The 20,699-nt window shown below is 46.2% G+C and overlaps 2 protein-coding genes across 3 annotated transcripts in view; one reads left to right on the top strand and one right to left on the bottom strand.

Annotated features, from left to right (window-relative positions):
* Positions 1 to 20,699, bottom strand: part of FNDC5 (fibronectin type III domain containing 5) — a 193,438-nt gene that overhangs the window by 143,536 nt on the left and 29,203 nt on the right. The window contains exons 5-6 of the mRNA XM_081019711.1: positions 20,417 to 20,550; positions 17,214 to 17,962 (exon numbers count right to left, since the gene is read on the bottom strand). Of these exons, the coding sequence (XP_080875837.1) occupies positions 17,921 to 17,962; positions 20,417 to 20,550 (176 nt within the window). The 3' untranslated portion in view covers positions 17,214 to 17,920. The remainder of the gene's footprint in view (positions 1 to 17,213; positions 17,963 to 20,416; positions 20,551 to 20,699) is intronic.
* S100PBP (S100P binding protein) lies at positions 47 to 8,568 on the top strand. Of its 2 annotated transcripts, none has more exons than XM_081019693.1 (5): positions 47 to 193; positions 2,313 to 3,411; positions 4,775 to 4,884; positions 7,539 to 7,635; positions 8,179 to 8,568. In XM_081019693.1, exons 2-5 carry the CDS (start codon positions 2,453 to 2,455, stop codon positions 8,309 to 8,311), a joined length of 1,299 nt encoding a protein of 432 aa, XP_080875819.1. In that variant the 5' UTR covers positions 47 to 193; positions 2,313 to 2,452; the 3' UTR covers positions 8,312 to 8,568. The 2 variants fall into 2 exon arrangements, with proteins under 2 accessions (XP_080875819.1, XP_080875820.1); XM_081019694.1 differs by lacking the exon at positions 47 to 193 and adding an exon at positions 211 to 1,371.

Raw genomic sequence — 20,699 nt, 5'->3', positions numbered from 1 at the left:
GCGGGGCTTCCACTGCGGCTGCGTCTCTGGCTCTCTCGACTCATTCCTCCTCCGAGTGGGCTTGAAAGAGCGGCCGATGGATGAATCGGCCGGCGACCCTGAAGCCTTGTGCAAAGTAGAGGAGGCGGAGAAGCGACGGCAGGGAGCTTAGGCGCCGCATCCGGCTCATTGCGGGAAGTCAAGATGGCGGCGGGTAAGTGTGGGAAGCAGCTCTTTCCCTCCGCCGCAGCCGCCCCCCTCTCACCGGGAATAAAGGGGGCCCCGCTGGGGGGTGACGTTGTAGAACGCAGAGCTCTTATTTTGGGAAGGTTTGAGGGGTCGGACTAAGCGGGTTGGGGGCTGGTCTGGGCTTGCGCTCCCTCCCCTCCCCACGGAGTGTACTTGCGGTGCAAGGAGGCGCTCTGAGCCACTGCTCTGGGAAAGGAAGGAGGGCGAGGCGGCCTGGCCAAGTGCAGGGGAGACCCGTAGTGGGGAGCAGGGGGAGGAGGAGGCACCGAGGAATGGAGGCGGGGGAGACTCCCTCGCTTTGCAGAAACTGCAAAAAACGAGGCAGGAATTGGGTTTGTTTTTGTAGCTCAGGACGTGCTTCGCTTCTGGTGTGCCTAAGGCGGCCGCCCCAATTATCCCCTAGCCCGTCTTTCCAGGTGCTGCCCCCCCTCCATAAAGGGCCATAGAACTGTAGAGTTGGTAGGGGTCCCAAGGGTCATCTAGTCCAACCCTCAGCAAGGATGGCCACGCAACCTCTGCTTAAAAACCTCCATTGAAGTAAAACCCACCAGCTTCCCAGGCAGTCCATTCCAATGTCAAGCAGCTGTCACCACCCACAAGCTCTTAGTGTTTAGTCAGAATCTCCTTTCTTGCAGTTAGAATCAGTTGGTTCGGGTCCTGCCCTCTGGAGCAGCAGAAGACAAGCTTGCTCCATCTCTCCTTAAGGGGTCCCTGTGCCAGGCTGAGAAAAGGGGTGGTGCCCTGTCACTGAACTATGGTCACTTCCCATCACCTAAACAGCAGAATTCAGCAGAGCTGTGTTGCCCAAACAGGCTTTAATGAATTCTAAAGCACATCTTCATTTTACTGTAGAGTTGCTATCTTGTTTTGCCCACAGATACAAAGTAACATGAAAGATTAGTGTAACAGTAGCTCATTTGTTCATAAGCTGGTGAGGTGCAAATTTCCTGGTACATACTGTGGAAACTTTAAATCTCAAAGTAGACTTCCCTAGAGAGTCTCTGCCAGCCAGAGTAAACAATACTGAACTTGAGGGACAAACTGGCTGAATTGGTCATTTAAGGCAGGTTCCTCTATTCCTTTGTAACACAGTTAAAAGTTATCCTGATGTGTTTGTAAACTGTAAAAGTATCAAATCTGAAAGTGACTGAATTTTCTTCTTGTTCCAATTTAATGTTTAAAAAAATACTTGATTGTTATTGGACAGTGGCCTTGTTTGCACTTTAATAATAATAAATTAATAAAAAAATTTATTTAGACCCCACCCTCCCCGGCCAAGACCGGGCTCAGGGCTGCTAACATCAGGTATAAAAACAAAAGTGAAAATGCAGTCTGCAAGTGCACAGGGAGACAAATGAGGCAACATTGCTCCTCCTTGCGCCTGCAGTGCTACTGAGAGCTACTAGGGTTGTGTCTGAACATTGGTTTAGTAGTTCCAAACAAATCACAAGCCAGAATTCAGATATAATCGTGTCTGGATGTGAGCTGTATCTTAGATCTCAATAATGCAGGAGTGGGGAAGAGCAAAGTGACTGATCAGTTGCTTACAATGTTTTTTTGCCTCACTTGGAAGCAATCCTCATAGAGAGCAATAACACTTACTTTCAAATAAATGTGCTTAAAGCTGAAACCTTAATTTTGCAAAGGGTTCAAAGAACCATGTAAAGGTAGATAACTAGTATTCCTGTTTACAGGTGATTGTAAAATAGAGTTCTTTTTGAACTCATCTCTGATCTAGCATCTCCAACTCTTTAGCACTGGACCATGTTGGCTCTTAAATTTACATTTATAAAATGTAAACTTTGGAGTATGTGTAATAAAAAAGCATACCATTTAACTATCTCTATGAAAAATTCTTTGTTTCATTTTTTAGTCAGCTTTTCTGATTTGTATGTGAGTTAAATAATGTTTTATTAGAACAGCTGTAATGAATCTGAGTGAGACATTTGTTAGGTAGTGTAGTCTTCAGAGGAGAAGAGCAATTGCAGTGGAGTAGATTTCTTCTAGCACAGATGCAGTTGCAGGGGAAGGAGAGCATGAGATTTCTTCAACTAGCTTCTATTTTGTCCTTTTCTTTCTTGCAGGCAACTGAGAACCACTTTGGCTGAAGGGAAGCCTTGAGTATAGATTTCCCTTGCTTGGCTTCTTCTAGTCTGGAGTGAACATGGTAGCAAAGGGTTACTTTTAAAAAGGAAAGAAAGAAAGAATCAGTGCAAGCAGCATCATGGCAAGTAGCACTTTCCGCACCCGTTTAAATCTAAAAGTCACTTTCTTAAATGATTTAGTTTCCAGGAGCAAGCGGTCCTTTGAAGAGTTTCAAGAGGAGGAGCAACCAGACACAAAGAGACACAAACTCTCCTGCTTGCCTTTTGGTGCACTTGCAGATCCTTCCTCATCAAGCAGTGGAATAGCAGTTTCTGCAGTGTGTTCTGTGGCCACCAATGGACAGCCTGATGATAGCAACACAGATGACATACTAGATGACAGCTTACTGGAGCCTTCAGATGGGGAACTCTCAGACTTTTCCACTGGACTCACTTCTGAAGCTGAAGATGAACTTTTGTCAGATAGTCAACCACGCTGCCCGGAGACCTCAAATTCCATAGCATTTGAACCAGATGCAGAACATGTTAGAATTTTGTGTGCATTAGGATCTTCTAAGCCTTCTGGTACTCTAGATCTGGAGTCTAGAAAAACAGAGCCACTGTCTCCAGCTGACCCTTTAGTCTGCTCAAGTGCTTGCAGAAATGACTCTGAAAGTCCAGAAAGTGGGAGTGACTTGAGCACAGGGTCTCAAAACCAAGCTGGATTTGGTTTGGATTCAAACAGTTCTGTTCTTCCAGAAGCTGTGCCAGTTGCAACAGCTGCCTTGAGTCTGCAAAAAGATAACAATGTGTCTGGGGTATTGGATAAAGAAGCTGCTCAGGCAGTGGTAGACGATAACTTGGAAAGAGTGAGACAGCTCATGGCGAAACCTGAGAGAGCTGAAGGGCCCTGCAAGGAACAGGCTTCCCTGAATCAAAATGACCTAGGGAAAGAGAGTGCAAACAGCCCACCACAAGAGGCTGAAGGAGATTTGGATTCTGCTGGCTTGCATGAAGAAGCTGCACCATCCTGTTCCACATCCATCGGTGATCAAAGAAAGGCATATATGGAAGGTCCCAGCATCAAAGAGCCAAATTGGTCAGCACCGCTTCTCCTGGTGCCTACAGCTAGGCTTGCTTTCTTGAGTCTTGGTGTGCTATGCTCTGCTTTCTCCTCTGCATCTGTTGTGCAGCTCTGCACCCTGGGTGGGAGGGGGTTGTATTTGATGTTTGTATGTGCACAAGAATACTAAAGCCTGATGGGGCTTTTCATGTGTCATTTATTTAATTAATAATAATAATAATAATAATAATAATAATGTATCCCTTTGCCTTGCACTAGATCAGGCATCCCCAAACTCGGCCCTCCAGATGTTTTGGGACTACAGTTCCCATCATCCCTGACCACTGGTCCAGTTAGCTAGGGATGATGGGAGTTGTAGTCCCAAAACATCTGGAGGACCGAGTTTGGGGATACCTGCACTAGATAGTAGCAAGCACACAATTAACTGCTGAAAGGGGTTCTTGTGTTGTTTATATGTCCCAAGTTTTCAGGAGAACCAGTGTGGTTCTGAAACCGCTTGACAAACTTGTTTCTTATTCACCACATAGATTGCTCTGTTTATATTCTTCTATTTCCACCTTTCTCCCTTCTTCCTTCTGCTGCAATGCTCTGTTTCCAGTTTTCCTGCCAAAACATGGAATTCTCAGCAATGGAAGGTGTTGCTCACTTGCTGAGATCTTTGACAGTAATGAGGGCTAGAAACCTTTCCTCAAAACCAGGAATTTAATATTCTCAAGAGATCTTGCATATATGTGGTGGTGGTACATGATGCCTACAGTCTTATGATGCCTTACATCTTGCAAATGGAGAGTGTTGTGGAAATGTGTCTTATTTAGATTATGTAATGCTGCCTTGTGTATAAACCGATTCTGCCTTATTTAATAGTTTATTTATGATATAATTTTTTTATTCTTGAAGAGGAGTTAAGCATTGCCTCCTTTTCCCCACATAATTTTGTTGTTTAACAGATTTTCACCAAACTTTACATGGGGTGTTTTAATTTTTGTGAAAACCATTGTGGGAGATTTAATTTTTCAAAAAGTATACCCTCGCAAGCTTGGAACAATTTTTCATTTGTTCAATTTAAAAGGTATGTGCTGCTGAACTGTAAATTAAACCTGTAAATGGACTCCAAAAGATATGCATTAAAATAGTAAACAAAATTTAATGTTAAAAACAAGTTTATGAAAAGCCAGATGAATAAAATCAATAGCTAAAAGTTTATGCTAAATTATGGATTGAAAGTACCCTTCAGTTATTGCAAGGTGTAAGGAACAATCTCTAAAATCATGCCCTCTAGTCTTAGTGTGCTTAAATTCTCTCAGTAACACATCATAATTGTCTAGCAGATGGCTTTGCAATTCTTAGCAGTTTTGTCATTTTCTCCCCCATCCTCCAGTCCTGTAAGGCCCCGATATCGGATATACATTGAAGAGGCAAAACTTGAGTCCAGCAAGAAAAAATACATCAATGCTGTCCTTGCCCATGCTCAGCATGCTGAACTCATAGGTAAGCTGGAGGTGGAATCTAAATTTTTCTGGGGTTCCTTTTTTCTGTTGGCATAAAGTGTTGCCATTGGGTAAGGGTTGATTCATAAAGTGTTTCCCCCCCTTCTCTCTCTGCTGGAGCTGGAGACCTGGTGGCATGGAATTTTGTGCAATTAATTTTTGCTTTTGTACCTGCCCCTCAACCTAATTGGGTTGAGACAGGAGTTTTTCACCTGACCTTCCCTCATATTTATTTGCATTTATATCTATCCTTCCTTTATCCTGGCTTTCAGGGGATTAACTCATCTTATTACTGCAAAAAACTCTGAGGCAGTTTCACTTAAGAACGAGCTGAAAGTCTGAGAAGTCTTTGTGGCTGATCAAGGGTTTAAACCCACATCCCACAAGTCCATCCCCCCCAATTCTAGCTACAGTGTCCTGACTCTCCTGGGGCAGGCAACTTGCCTTTCTTGCCAAAATATCATATGACCATTTTGCTCAGCAGCACTTTTGTGATACTGGATGCCAGTTCTTTCTGCCACAGTGTGCACTGCATTGTAAATTAGTGGTGGGCAGGATGGAGGTCAAGGGAAGGACACAGGTTGTTCTAGATGGCCTTTAGATTCTTCGAGACACTCTCCCTGGAGTTGTAAAGAGGAAGGCAGCCCCCTCTGCCCCCTATCTTCCAATGGTGGTTTATTTATTGGTTTCTTCGGGGGCAAATGAAGAGACCTTTTCAGGAAGACCAGTTATGCTGCTTCTTGCCCAAACTCATTCAGTCTGTCTGTCTGTCTGTCTCTCTGCACATGCAATACTAACAAGGTGCTGGGCTGCTTCCAATGTATGGATTGAGGACAAATCATGTGGGCAGAAGGAAAACTCTAATTAGGATCCTATTTTTCTTTTTTAACTGTGCCTTTCAAATTAATATGCAATGTGTACATTCAGAGTTCTGGCACGTCACACCAAAATTGCTCATGAATGCTTCGTGTAATGTGCACAAGCTGTTTGTTTATTAGCACAAACATGTATTATCTTGGGTAGCTTTAGGCATAGAATTGGTGGTCTGGCATGGGAAGGAGAGGCAATCCTAGGCCAGAGCAGGAATCAGGGCTCTTGGCTGCTGCTCAAAAAGGGGACTCTTTAAGTAGCTCTGAGTTTTGCTGTGAGCGTGGAGATGGCTTGAGAGCAGTTTCCCTGTGGCACAGTGCACCAGTAAACGCTAAATGGGAGAGGGAACTGGGCGGGGGGACCCTTTCCTGTGCCACTGCCTGGTAAGGACAGGCAGAAAACAGCTGAGTGATGGATTTAACTCCTAAAAGAGGCCCCTCTTACAAGTCAGAACTTAGGCTGCTGTGTGGCTCTCCTGGCAGAGAGCCTGGGAAAATGAGCAAGGGCAAAGGATTACCTCTTGTATGTGCGGGTTGGGTTATGACCATGGATGTTGCACTTCTCCCATGGTATGTGTCCACATGTGTGAGAACACAATGCAAGGCCAAAGTCATTCCTGCTTCTTGCCAGCAGGTGGTGCCAGAACACAGTGGTGGAAGTAGAGCACAGCCGGAATGCAGCCAGAGAATGACTTGACTGTGGCTGACTGGGCCTGTTAACCTGTTGTTGTAACCCTGGGCATGCAGCTTCTACTGGCTCCTGGGGACAGTAGTGAGTGGCAGTGACCTCACCAGTCTTCCAGTTGAGCCTTGACTTGGTTTTTAAAACATGGGTACATTAAAGGTTAGGGCTTACTTCATGCATGGGTGCATTGAATCGGTTATGGGGCTTTTTAAATGCTGGTGAATGTAAACATTGGAAGCTATTTCAATATCCCAGCTTGTGATGGGGAGGCAAATTCCCGTTGCTAGCAACTCTTTGCAAGTAACACTAGACACCCTCCGCTTCTGCACAGCCTTCAGGCAACTAAATCATCACTGGTGTTGAAGATATTGTTTGCTCCAGTGAGCCAGGGAGGAGCAGGGTATAGGTTTGTGGAAAGATTTCTTACTTCCTGCCTTTCCCTGACTGAAATTCTCCGCTCAGGAAATTAGCTTTTACAGGTCATTAGCAGCATAATGGGGCATTTCAAACAGTGCATCTACAACCTGCTGTCCAGAACACTTCTGAGGCCTCCCTTATCCTGAGTTGGCATGACTCATCCTTATTTGGAAGATCCATTCTAAAGAACAGTGTGTTTCAGTATTTCACAGGAAACTTAATTTGTGCTTCCACAGTAGCCATTTCTTCCCCCAAACTCAACATGCATGTTTAGACCATCACCATAGGATCCTTACATATTTGACTTCCTCTGTGTAATACGCTGCCTAGTATAGCGTTCCCCAGTCTGGTGCCCTCCAGGTGTTTTGGGCTACCAGCACCCAGTAGCCTCAGCCATACATGGTTCAGCTGTCTGGAGTTGAGAAACAGAGGGCACCCAGTTGGGGAAAGCTGACCTAGAATGTGGCTAGTGCCAAAGATGCATCTTTTAACTTTATTGAACCTCAGGGGTGGCCTATGTGGTACCCTCTACAGCAGCTTCCATTATCCCTAGCCATTGGCCATAGTGGCTGGAGCTAATAGGAACGGAATTCCAACAACATCTAGACGGCATTGCATTACCTACCCCTGTGGTACCTGATGCAAACACAAAGGGTTGCATTGCCTTGCTCTGCCAAATTTCAGATGAAGTCAATGAGTTGCAGCAGCTGATGATGACCGTGACTGCTGAAAACCGCTACGGGGAACCCGGATTTGCACACCCAACAGACCTGACCGTAAGGTACTGTGTCACCCTTCATGAAACCAAGGGCAGCAGGACCCCAGTGGCAGGTTTACCTCCCTAAGAAACAGAATAACTTGCTTAAAACTGTTTTCAAGACGGTAAAAAAGCTGCTGAACTAAGAATCTTGTGGCACTTTAAAGACTGATGCAATTGTTATAAGCTTTTGTGCACCAGAGTCCTCTTCAGATGCATTAAGTCACAGTTACCTGTTTGGGGGGTGGGAATAGCAAACATTGGGGTCAAACAGCATTGAAATGGGAGAGAAATGCAGAGTGGTAATTTGCAACCACAGTAGTTGGTGTATGAAACAGGGGAGGACTATTGCTTTCCTATCCTGGTTGGGGGCTTCCCAGGTGCCCCTGGCTTAGCTCTGTCAGAACAGTGCTGGTCTACATACGGACTGATTCAGCAAGGTGTAGTAGAAGAAAATCTTCCAAAGGACAGATGGGATTCGGGGGGGGTGGGATGGGGTGCCTCCTTTGCATTTGCACTTGCTTTACATTGATTTATACTTACTGTTGTTCTACCCCTAACCTGCAGGAACTATGCGCAGCGAGCTAAGAGTACAGCCCACAGATGTTCCCTTGACCAGTGGGTCGATAGGAACAATCGCAACCTCCGTCGTTTTGAGAGTGTCCCTGATCGCTTCAGGCGCAGCCCTATCCCAAGCTAGAAGTGTCTCACCATTGAAATTAAGTTGTCTTTTATCTGTGCTTCAAAGTTGATTGTCAGCTTCATTATTATTATTAATTTCAGTTTTTAAGTTAAGGCCAGTTTATAGTTTGTTTTTGTTATAATTTTTTGTTCAATTTGACCTTGAACTTCTTCTCTGCCAAATGTTTTATATATTTTTGGCATTTTGATGTTTCACCAAGCAGTTTGATACTGTATGCTATGGCAATTTTTATAAATGCTTGTGCCTTTGAAATACCTTGCAGTGTGTTCTCTTTCTTCCTCCTTGCCTCCCAGTGGGTGATTGACTGGTTTGCATGTGCAGCTCAGTTATATGTTTCTGTACCGTTTTTAGAAGTCTGGAGGTGAATTAAGACATGAAGGGTTGCAGGCAAAGCATTCATGTCACATTACACACAAGAGTTTTGTAATCGTGGCAGCTTTCACATTCAGTTGCTAAGACCTCAAGTAGTGAGAGATGGAGAGGACCTTTAGGGGTGAATGAGAGGTATTATTCTTCCTGTCTGTGAAATGGGTCTTGCAGATGGGCTCAGAACAAATCAATGTCATTCAGTGCTGCATTATTCCCTTAAAGAGGGAACTTGTGTGGTTTATCACATATCAATTTGGAAGCAAAACAGAGCGTCTCAAAAATAAGGTAGTGATTTCTGTGCATTTGGAGGCAGGCATCAGTTATCTGCTCAGTACCACACCAGTGTGACTGCCTGATGCCCCCAGTAAGAGAATGCTACCACACTCTCAGGCAGACTCTCACTTGTGCAATAATTTTAGCTAAAAAAAGAAACCGCATGTGTTCCTGCTACTCCGGTCTTTGAGGCAAGATCCCACCTCTCCCTCTACCCCTCTCTGCTTGCTAAGGAGCAAGAGGAAGAGATGGGATCTTTTCTGTCATACAGGAAGCTTTGGAGTAGGAGAAATGCATGTTTTCATCCTTTTCGGAGCTGCAGGGAGCTTTGGATGAGACTCGCCTCTCTCCAGCAAGTACAGGTTTCGAGTGAAGGGTAAATCACCAGGGAATGGGAGGTATAAGGAAAAAAATGTCCCTTTTGCCTTCCCTGCTTCTAAAGTTGTCAATCCCCAAGACTCATGCCCTCCCACGCACCTCGGCCTAAACAAGATCGCTGTTCCAGACTGCCTTGAATGCTGAAGACAAGCATCTCTTGCAAGATTTTGTTTCAGGTTCATCTCATGGGACACTTTGTAGGTGTGTGTGGTGTGCTGGCCTTTTGTATCATTGAGCAACTCTGAAGCTTGTTTTTTAAAAGTGCTGGACAAACCCAAAGAAAAGGGTTGGTCTGTTGGTAGCTAACAGCCACCATAGCTTTGTAAGGAATGCCCCTTCATAATGAGGAAGGGGGGAGACAGAGAAGGTGTTTTGACTTTTCTACCTCCAGTATCAAAAGGTAATGTGACTTTTTAAAGTACAGGATGAAGGAGCAGGAAAAAATAATTGCAATGAGGGAGTATGAAAGAGAGTAGTTTTTTGCTCTGCCCAAAACTGCCACTGCTGTGACAGTTTTGCAAGTAGTGCCTTGTGCAGGAGGAGACCTGGAAGTCAATTGTCCTTTTAAGGAACAAAGGCAGAGGTGCTGGACTTCAGTCATCCTCTGACAAAAAGCTTCTAAGGAGGACTGTGTGTTTTAAAACATCTTGGGATATTTCTAGGGCAACTGTCACAGTCTAATTGTTTGCTAGAAATTAGTCTCCCCCCGCTCCCTGCAAACAGTCTGTGAAGCTATTACTGTGCTGTATGGCAAAGCATCTTCTTGAGTCCTTTTGGAATCAATTGCATAAAGCCTGAATCAACTCTCAAGTATATTTTGTTGGGAGTTGCCCAGACCTAGTCAAATGGGCATCATATAAATAATAAAATAATAACAATAATTAAGCATTTGGGTCCCCACAGATGAGTGCCAGAGTAGAACCACAGAACACCTGCAATACTGAATGCCCCTGTGTACATCCTAAGTGCATTTTGGTCGCCACTGGGCCCTACACAGGTTGACAAGAGGTGTCTTATCTTTCATGTCAGCACAACCCTCTGGGCAGGAAATTGAGCTTTGCATCTTTGAGTTATTGCAAACCGATGGTTAAAAACAGTAAATGAGGCACCAGCTTGCAAAGGGAAGTCCCCGTATTGTGCGAGTTCACTCCTTCATTGCATTCACATGCGCTCCTAAAGCTGGAAGTAGGCGGCGAATTCTAATGATGTAATTTGCACTACAGCTGGAACTGGGACAGAAAATCACTCACAGCTGAAATCTGGATTTCCCACCTGCCAAGACATTAATTGGATGTCCATTCTGAACTGGAGCTTGGCAATTGTTGGAAACAAATGCGGGGCAGGGGAGAGAGATTACCATTTTCCATGGAGTGTTATGTTGTAGTCAATCTGGTATGTAGGATACCTTATAACAAGTCAGACCCTTATTCGAACAACAATCTACAGCGGATCCCAAGGGTTTCAGGCAGGGGTCTTTAGACTCTACTTGGAGACTGAACCTGGGACATTCCATGTATGGTGTGAGTCCTCTGCCATGATCCCTTACAAACCATTCCTGTGGTTCAGTCCATACTTTTCTCAAATAATGCAGTACCACCTTGGATCTCATTTTAATGCATTTTATCTCTGTCCTCCTGAAATCTCCCCACATACAGCCAGCTCTGTTGTATACTACAGCTGTTCTGATTGCGTCTCTGCTTTAAAGATCTTTCTGCAGAGAGTCTGAGGGTGCTTTTTGATCGCTTGACAGTCATCTCTCTGAAGCGTGGAATTGCTTTCAGCCTGTGTTTGTTTCTTCTCTCGCTAATGGCATTTATTGCCGCACATTTTAAAAGGCTGCAATTACAGGGGATAATGATATCACGCACGTACTCATATGCACACCCCAACACTTTACCACTCTCAGGATGCCAATTTGGATGCTGAACGTGGAAAGGGTAGGTGAGTCTCGACATCCATTTTCCCACTTTAGGTTCTAGTTGTGGGAGGGGGTGGGAGGGAAAGCTGTACTGCTTTAAGGTGTGTCAGACCTGTGCAGAAGTCCTGACAAGAAGTCCAAAAGGCATGTGGTGGATGATGTGCCAGATTGGGACTTCCCAAGTCATACTATGCTGTCCAGGGGGGTGGAAATACTGTAATATGGAGGGCATACTCTAGGAGGTCTGGAAGTAAGAACCATCAGTGGACCCCCTAGCTCAGTGATGGCCAAACTTGGCCCTCCAGCTGTTTTGGGACAACAATTCCCATCATCCCTGACCAGTGTTAGCTAGGGATGTTGGGAGTTGTAGTCCCAAAACAGCTGGAGGGCCAAGTTTGGCCATCACTGCCCTAGCTGCTGTGGCTAACCTTTGACCACCAGATGTTGCAGGACCAGATGCCATCTTTCTTAACCATTGGCCATGCTATCTGGGATTGATGGGTGTTGTAGCCCAATGACACCTGGAGGACCACAGGTTTGCCTCAGCATCCCCCTTGCCACTCTTTATTTTCTCCCCCTCCTGCCTTCACCTGTTCCCAATGAGCCATGGGAGATCCTGCCCTCCCACTTCCGCAGTATGTCCTAGAAGAGTTGGGGGTAAGCCATGGTACTGGGAAGATCAGAGACAGTGTCTTGTCTCTTTTGTGCTGCTCCTAGCTTCTGGGGCCTCTGAGTGAAGTCACAACCCCGTGCCCCTTTCTCCAGCTCCCCTCTGGGGTGCAGAGGAAGTGAGAGGTGAGCTCTTGCTTTGTAGCCCTGCTCGCAGCCTTTTTGGCAGACAAGCAGGAAATTAAAATGGCTGTTGGCGGGCCCTCCACTGGCCTCTGCCTGACCCAACCAACACCTGGCACTGGCCATGAAAGGATGTGATCAGGGAAGTCGCTGTGCAGCCCTTGGAACACAAGGGGCACACACACCGGTGGAAACTTGGTACCACAAATAGAGCACAGAGAAGTAGCCAAATTAGTTTGAATGTCCACTGCTTGCCCAGGAGTCCAGCTGGAAGGGGGCTCTCCTTTGGCAGCCAAAGATGGAGTGCTAAATCAAACCACAGTCCCAAACTACTTTCACTCCCTCTGCGGGTGGGGCCTGAGAAACAGCTGAATATCATGGGAGCAAACTGTAGTATCCTAATAACTAGAGCAATATCAAACCTGTGGGGAATGTCTTACATGGGTAGATAACTCACTCGGGATGGAGTTCAGATTGTGGGTATGTTTGAAATCAGTGGCGTAGCGTGGGTTGTCAGCACCCGGGGCAAGGCAAGTAATTTGCGCCCCCTAACCCTAACCCCCAGATGTTGCGCCCGGTGCGGCCAGCCCCCCCTGCACCCCCACGCTACGCCACTGTTTGAAATGCTTCCCCATCTCAAAAATTGTGCCTCTGTAGGAAGTGAACATATCAGAGAGCGAAGTTCTAGGCTAGCCCTGAAAAGCTACATTTCTATTTGCAGGGAGTTGTTTTTGTTTTAGTGCAGGAAGCCTCCCTTGCTACTTGCTAACTCAAACTGTATGATCCGAAGAACTCCTGTACAAGGTGTTACTGTGTGCTTACTTTGGGAAAGTCTCATCCCACGAACCTGCCATTTCAGAAAATGAACCCTTCAAAATCTGGCTAAGAAAGTTCCCATCTCCCCATGCAAAAAACCCCAAACCCCAATATATCATGTTTTTCACAAGGCCAGACTGAGGATCGGCGACCTTTCGAAATGTCGATCTCTTTACACTCAAAGGAGATGTTCCTGTCACTGTACATTTAAAAACATGGTTTATTGCTCAAAACTGTTATCACAGGTAACAACCTTTCTGTGTCTAACAAGGCAGACAATCTGCTCTCGGCCATCGTTTTGGCAAGAACTGAGGGGAGTGAGGCCTTTCCTCTGTTTTGCAACACATTGTGAGTAGCTGTTAATTAGGTGGTTCTGGACAACAACTCCCATTAGCCCCTGTCAGCCCAGCTGCGTCCCCAGCATCCTCAGCACTCTACAGCCAGCATGATGGAAATTGTAGTCCAAAACCTCTGGAAAGCACCAGGGTGGTGCGGGATGCCATCTGCCGGCACCTTGTGTGGAAGTCGATGGGAGGGGCTGGTTGCAAGTGGCTTTGCGTGGATGTTGAAAGCTTTAGAGCAGGCGCTGACTTAGTCACCGATGAGAAGAGACACAATTTTGAAGAGGCACATTAACACCATGACAGAAACTGAAGCGACTAGACTTCTCCACCTGCGGATGAGCAGGCCCTTCCTGAGCTCAGTGAAGGCAGAGATGAGGGGGACTGAGGAGGGCCTGGAAGCAGGAAAAACACAGCAATGCAAAAAAGGAGGCGGTCATGATGTCATCATGGAGACATCATCTCTAGGAACACTACCTAGCATTGATATCGTGCTTTAGAGAGACCAAAGCACTTTGTCAGACTTGTTATCTCCACAGTCCTTACAGCAACCCTGCAAGGTGGGCTTGAAGAGCTTTGCTGGATGGTTCCAGGGTGGGTCCATCCAGGACAACAGCCTGTCTCTCACTGTGAGCCAGCAAAAAGCCTCTGAGAAGCCCCAAAGCAGGGTATGAGCAGAACAGCCTCTCTCTCTTTCCCCTGAAAAACGGGCATTAAGTGATGCACACAGTCTCAACCTGGGGATTCTCAATTTATCCTCCACTAAAAGGCCAGTATTATCCCTATGCAACCAATTAGAGGTTGAGGGGAAGGATAGTGAGCTAGCTGCAAGTGTCTTGTTCAAGCCAGACACAGAGTTTGTGACTGAAGAAAAATCTGAAGCAGAGATCTGAGTCTGACTGACTCCTTTTTCTTCCTTTCTTCTTCCTTGTCTCCTGTGCCTTGAGCCTGACATGCAGACATTTAGCAAGTGGAACGGATTCCATGGCTTTATCAGTGTGCCAAGAAATAATACATCCCTTATTAATTTGGGTATGCGGAGTGTGGGCAGGGTTATTGTTACATGCACAGGAACAGGGCCAGGGAAGACAGTGGCATCCCAACCTGTGGTCACAGCTCTGTCTGGTAATCACTATGCATACAAGCCCTTCTCCCTCCCTCCTGGCTAGTTTGCACATAAAACACTAATCCATTGTTTGTTTAAGAAACAGTTAACTGTGAGTTAACCCACAGATGATCCCTCAAACCACGATTTGTTTCTTCAAAGTTTAGTATGTTTTCCACCCGCTCTTGCCTCACACCTTTGTAACTTGCCACATGTCTGAGTGATGGGGCAAAGCAAGCCATGATTAAGGACGGGTCCTGGGTGTGCACATAACACCAAAGCCATGGTTAAAACTATTCAAGGCTTGTAAGCCAACACCCATGGTTTGCTGGTAGTTGACCATCATTAAGTTGCTTGGCAAGATTAGGATGGTCAAGCAAAAACCATGGTTAATAATTTATAGTTTAATAAATTGTGGCTTAGTGTTATGTGTGAACCAGGCCAACCGTGGAACCGAACTCCCCTGAACTCCCAGTTATTGAGCTCAGCAGAGGAGGAATTAAACTTCAGACCAAGCCAACTTGGCATTTTGATTGAGCAATCAGAAGCCCATCTCTTCTCCCAGCGTGGATGCAAGGCTTCCTGGAGCAACATGCAGAGGGCTTAATACTGAAGCACAACAGGGGAATCTTCCTCCTGCTCCTCCCTTATCACCTTCCACAGCATTGCCACATGAACAGATCTGTCCACTTTCAACCATGAAAAACTTATTAATTGCAGAAAATTGCCCACCACTTCTCCCACCTTTCTGTCAGGAAAGACCAAGGCAGGAATCTGGCAATTTGATTAACCCTAGGGGCAAGAAAGAAATAATGGAAAAGAGAATCTAGGATATGCCTTGCCCTTATTATACTGTGGGTGAGATGACTACCCTACAGCACATAAGATGGGTTTGGGGTCAGAACTCCAACTCAAAATCAGGCAAGTTTTTTGAAATTCCAGTTGGTGAACTCGTATGGCTTCCTACACACAAGAACTGTGCCTGGTTTTTTTTAGTCTAGCTCTCCCTGCTACATGCATTGATCATGCACATATTCCTGGTGCATATCACATTCAAATCCTTGCTCAGCAATGAAGGATACTTGGAGGCCTTGGGTGTGTCACAGCTTAACCTACCTCACAGGGTTGTTGTGAGGCCAAAATACTGCTCTGAGAAAGGAATGGTCAGGTTCAAGTAAGTGAACCAAATTGATGATTCTCACATTTTGATTTTGTAGAAGACATTTTTAAGGGATTAAAAAAAGTAAGTCTCGTTGATAAGACACAATAAGGCAGTGATGCTAAGTAATGACAAAATTCATAATTTACAGCCCCCTTCAAAACAACCACAGCCCACCCCCTAAATCCAACAGCATCCGTAAAGGAAGATGAACCACCTTGAGCTTTTGCTGGCCAGTTGGAGTGAGTTTTTACATGGAGTTTTTCCCTCTCCAACCAATTTCAGCTCCTGTCTGAGAGCCTTTGGCCTCTGTGGCCTCTCGTGCACTGACAAGCGGTGCAGTTGCCCTGGGCATTGCACTTCAAGGGATGCCACAACAGTACCGCAGAAATGAGTGCAAGAGGCGGGGGTGCCAAATTTTAGCATTGCCCAGGGTGCCACTGAAATTTGAGAGCCCCAAATCCACCCCTGCACTGACAAAGTTGCTGGGATGACTTGCAGAGCACCCATCCTGTGTTGGTGCGAGACTCCCCTATACAAAGGTGCTTGACTTTGCTTCAAGCAATCTTGGCACAATGCGAATTAAATTGGTGTGTTTGTTTGTTTTCAAGGATCGAAGTGTAGCTGCTTTGGCACACTGTGGGCGGATTACATCAGACCCGGCTAAGAAGAAATGGTTTGATAAGCGCAGATCCGAAGAGCAGATTACAACAGGTTTCACAGCCATTTCCTGCTTTCCAGGGAACCCCTGGGAATCGTAATTGGCATCTATCAATTTTGGTGATGATGGGCCTTGGCATCGGCAACAGATAATTCCCTGCACTAAAACTAGAGGGTCATCCAATAAAAGTGACAGTGATTTTAGGAGAGGGGAAAGAAAGCAGGGCTTCTTCACACAGAGGATAATTCACTCCAGGCATCTGCTAATGGTGGTCACCAGCTTTCATCCCCTTAGTTAAGGACTGGGGGAATCCATGGAGGGGCCAAGCTGTCAGTGGTGATTAGCTTTACAGGCATAAAATCAATCCCCTATGTCTACAGGCAGGACTAGCTACAGAGGGCCAGCAAGAGAGGAGGGCCGCCACCACAGTTGTGCCCTGATGCCCACAGTTGGCTCCGGGCTGCCCACAACTGGAAAGTGAATTCCCAACTAGGTAGCCCAGGGACTTGGGACCTGTTGGCTGATGGCAGATCCCATCAGCCCCTGCAGCCAGCCTGGCCATCTGTCAGGGATGGTGGGAGTTGTAGTCAGTAGCTTCTAGAGGGCCACAGGTTCCCCACCCCCAAGACCACACCTCAGGCCTGGCTCAGCAGGCCTGAATTTGTATAATCTCCAGCTCCTCACCAAACTAGTATTCCCAGGATTCTTTGGGAAAGCCATAACAATAAAGTGGAATAAAACCAAAACAAGTTTGCAGCCTAGATGGGGCTCACCCTGGGAGAAAAACACCAGATGTTTCCACCATTCTTGTCTATAGTCATCGTCAGATCTCTTTGCTGTTCTACAGAACTGGAAGATTTGGGGTTAGGGTTTTTTGTGGGGGGTTTTTTGTTTTTTTTGCATTCTCTGTTGGTTATCCAGTTGGAGAAACAACATTAAATATACACCAAAACTTGGGGGGAAATAAGAAACTCACAACTGCTCAAAGTAACTTATAATAAGCAGCTAGCGGAGTCCTGAGAGTCCAGGTGGAAAAATGTGTGCTTCTGGTTTCTTTGTCTCTTTGTTTAAAGCAGCCTTCGCTAACCTAATGCCCACCAGCTGTTTGGGACGACAGCTCACTTTGTTGGCTAGCTGGGACTGATGAGACTTGTAGTCCAAAATAGCTGGTAGGCACCAGATTGCCAGAGACTGTATTAAAGACACAAAATTGAATGCCTGCAAACAGTTGTTTCTACTTAAAGCACAAATGGCAAGACGTCTGTGTGGGATTTCTAGCCAAAGTCATTGGTTTGGTCTGTGGTCAGAGGAGACAGAGCATTCTCCAGCGTTGTCACGAAGAGATGGAGGCAGTCGTGTCTGGAATCCAGGATAGCAGTTCCTACTGAAAAACTGAGCTGTGGTAAGAAGAAAGCAAACCAGGAATGAGCTGGAGCATTTCCCAAGAGACGAATGTTTCAGGACAAGACAGAGACAGACGGTCAAGGTGAAAGATGACGCTCCTCCTAGCCCCACCAGCAAATGCCCATTTGTTGGTGTGTGGGACACAGCCTAGTTCAAAGTATGCTGTAGCTCAGTACATTACCGAGTTTCTTTTCTATCCCACATGGAGATGGGCTTGTTGGGTTTTTTCCTCCAGGGTATGGAAGGAAAGGCTTGTGCTACAGTCTGCAGCAGCTGAACAGAACTCTTTCCAAACAGCTCTGAAAACCTTTCACTTCCCCAGTTGCCAAATCTTGGAGGGAGGGAGGGAAAGAGACAGAGAAGGAGAAACGGAGTCCATCCATCAGGCTGTCATGCTTCAATGATATTCACTGAGGGCTTGTTTTTTGGAAACTAGAGGGGAGAGAAAGAAAGAAAGAGAAATATAAGGTACCCAGGAATGTGAAGTCAATATACCCTGGGGAAAATTGAGAATCTGTAGTCTGAGGGCTGGAGGTGAAGCTAGGATTAAACAGATGATGTGTGTTTCACTTCCATTTTAGTCCTACAGCGCAAAGGAGAAATCGAAGGGGCCTGGAGTCAGTCATGGTTATGTTGAAAAGGCTAGCAGGATCAATGGAAGGCTTGCATTTGGAAAACCATGAGTTCAAGAAATGCCAACATTAGACACCTTGTTGCATTACTGCCTCTGACAGTTTTCTGGTGGGGAGGCATCATTGCAAAAATCCCAGGGGCATCTCTCCTTGGCAGCTACAGCAGCTCAAGAACAAGGAAAGGAGAGCTGAGAGGGTGTGTAGCCAGGGAACAAAGATGGAAGAGGCCAAGGAGGAATCTCCTATAGCTAACTCCTATAACTAAGCTTAGTTATCTCCTATAACTAAGAGGAGGCACTTCCTTGCTACAGGGAATAAGCAATCAATCCACCTTTCACACTAAATCTGTATAAATCAGTGTTTGCTAACCTGGTGCCCTCCAGCAAGTCTGATGGAAGTTGTGGTCCAAAATTAACTGGGGAAGGCCACTATAGTTAATAACTCTAATTCTGAAGAAAATGTGTTTCTGTTGTTTTGGGATGTTGCATGCATCTCAGCAGGCACCATCTTTGAAGGAGCATTTCTCCTATTTCTCTCTTGGGGGGTGAGAGAGAGAGAGACTCTTCCAAAGACTTATAAGTGTTATTTGTTAATAGATTTATACCCTCCTGTTCTGAAGATTTTTCTTTCCCAGGGCAGCTTTACAACATACAGTCAAGCCAAAGCAAAATGCAATCAATAAAAAAACCTCTCGATTCAGCATTTTAGCACCAGACCAGAAAGACTGGGTGAAGCTCACTAGTTGTGTCAATGGGGCATTCATGTGACCCCCTTGGAGCTGCCCTGAGAAAGTATCTCCCTTTCTGACTTCCTTTGGAAACACCTGGAGTTGTGCAATTGTCATTGTCCCTTTGATTAACACACTGAGGTTTTCCAACATGGCGGGGGGCCCTTATGTGTCCTTATGTGACTTTTCTGCTACTGAAGAGACTGTCGCTCTGGCATGAATAATTCCTTCAACAGCAGAGTTAGCAGAACATGAAGGAGGTTTGTCGAAAGTTGATGCAAGGTTATGGCTGGCAAGGGCAAATGGCTATGGCACGGGGAAGCTGGAAGCATCATCACGATTAGTAGAGGTGAAGAAGATTTTATGAAGTTTGGTCCATTAGAGGCAAACCCTAATCCTTTGTTGGCATTGGCCTTTGACAGCATCCCCCACCCTACCTGGTGGATATTCCAAGCTCCTCCCTTGAGTCTCGCTTTCTGTTTTTGAAAACCTGAATGTCTCTCTAGCTCTGTTCTTTCCAGAAATAAAATGGAAACAGTGCCAGAAGCCTTTGAACTGATTGCTCAGGGAAATGTTAACCCCACCAGGGTTCTGGCCAGTGCCTACAGAAGCACTGAACTGAGATAACTGACTTGGCATGCATTGGCCAGTCCACCTAGGAGCTGGATGTGAGGGTTTGTATATTGTGTTGGGCTGCAGGGACAGGATAGTGGTCTTGCTCGTGTCTGCCCAGCTGCCTCCCTGACTGAGCTGCCAGAGGTGGTCTCTGGTGTGGTGTGGAGAATCCCAGGACACTAGCTTTGGGGGTCTTCAATATCCATGTCAATACTGCCTTGTCTAGGCTAGCTCAGGACTTGATGGCTGCTGTGACAACCAAGGGGCTGTCTCAACACATCATGCACTTGACATACTGCAAGCCATACTCTAAATATGGTTTTTACTTTAGAGAGATGGAGAAGGATCCAATGGATTTTCTTGGGGGGGGTCCTGTTGATTATCACCTGGTTGTTATGGGTAAGGTTTTGCTGTGACTTAGGTCCGGCCCACCCATGAGGCAGGGTGAAGGCGCCACCTCGGGTGGCAGAAACCCCTGAAGCAGCTCCCCTGTGGGCACACTGCTCGCTCCGCCGCCTCTGCCAACATCGGTGTCGATTTCCAGAAAGATCTTGAGAGATCTCACTGAAATCTCGCAAAATATTGAGATCTCACATAGTGCCACTATCGCCCCAAGCAAATTAAACAGAGACAAAAAAGTAGGAAGCAGACACACACACCCCCGAAGGCGCATACATCTCAATTTAAAAGTAAAGCTTTAAACTCAATTTAAAATAAAAAAAAACCAGGAGGGGCATGGCACTTGGCAGCCACCAGGGTATTTTTGAGGCTGCCATGGTGCCCTTGGGCATCACTGGGCTGGCTGTGTGTTCAGAGGCAGAACATGGACTTTCAGCTCCAGTCAAAGCAAAGGCTACTTTTAGAGAGGCTGGTTGCCTTGCCTCTCCCTCCCCAATTCCTGGCCCTTCTCACCTTGCTACGCAGGAGGCCCCCGCTCTGGTGTTCGGGGGTGCTGCTTTCTGAGGTGCTCTTGGTTTTCTCCTTGTTGTTATTTGGTTCGTTGTCTTTGATGATGTCGTACTGCCTGCAGAACAGGGCGATCACCCCTGAGGGGGAGAAAAAGCATCACAGGTCCCTCTGCCTTCCAGAAGGGCAACCAGGAGTATCGCCTGAACACCATTTGTTCCTGCGGCAAACCATGAACCGCCTGGGGCCCTGCCCAAGAAGCTGTGGCTGACTCAGCTCCCTTAACCAG

This window comes from Podarcis pityusensis (assembly GCF_964106645.2).
Source record: "Podarcis pityusensis genome assembly, chromosome: 8".
Lineage (NCBI taxonomy): Eukaryota > Metazoa > Chordata > Lepidosauria > Squamata > Lacertidae > Podarcis > Podarcis pityusensis.
This window is presented reverse-complemented; position numbering and strand designations above follow the sequence as displayed.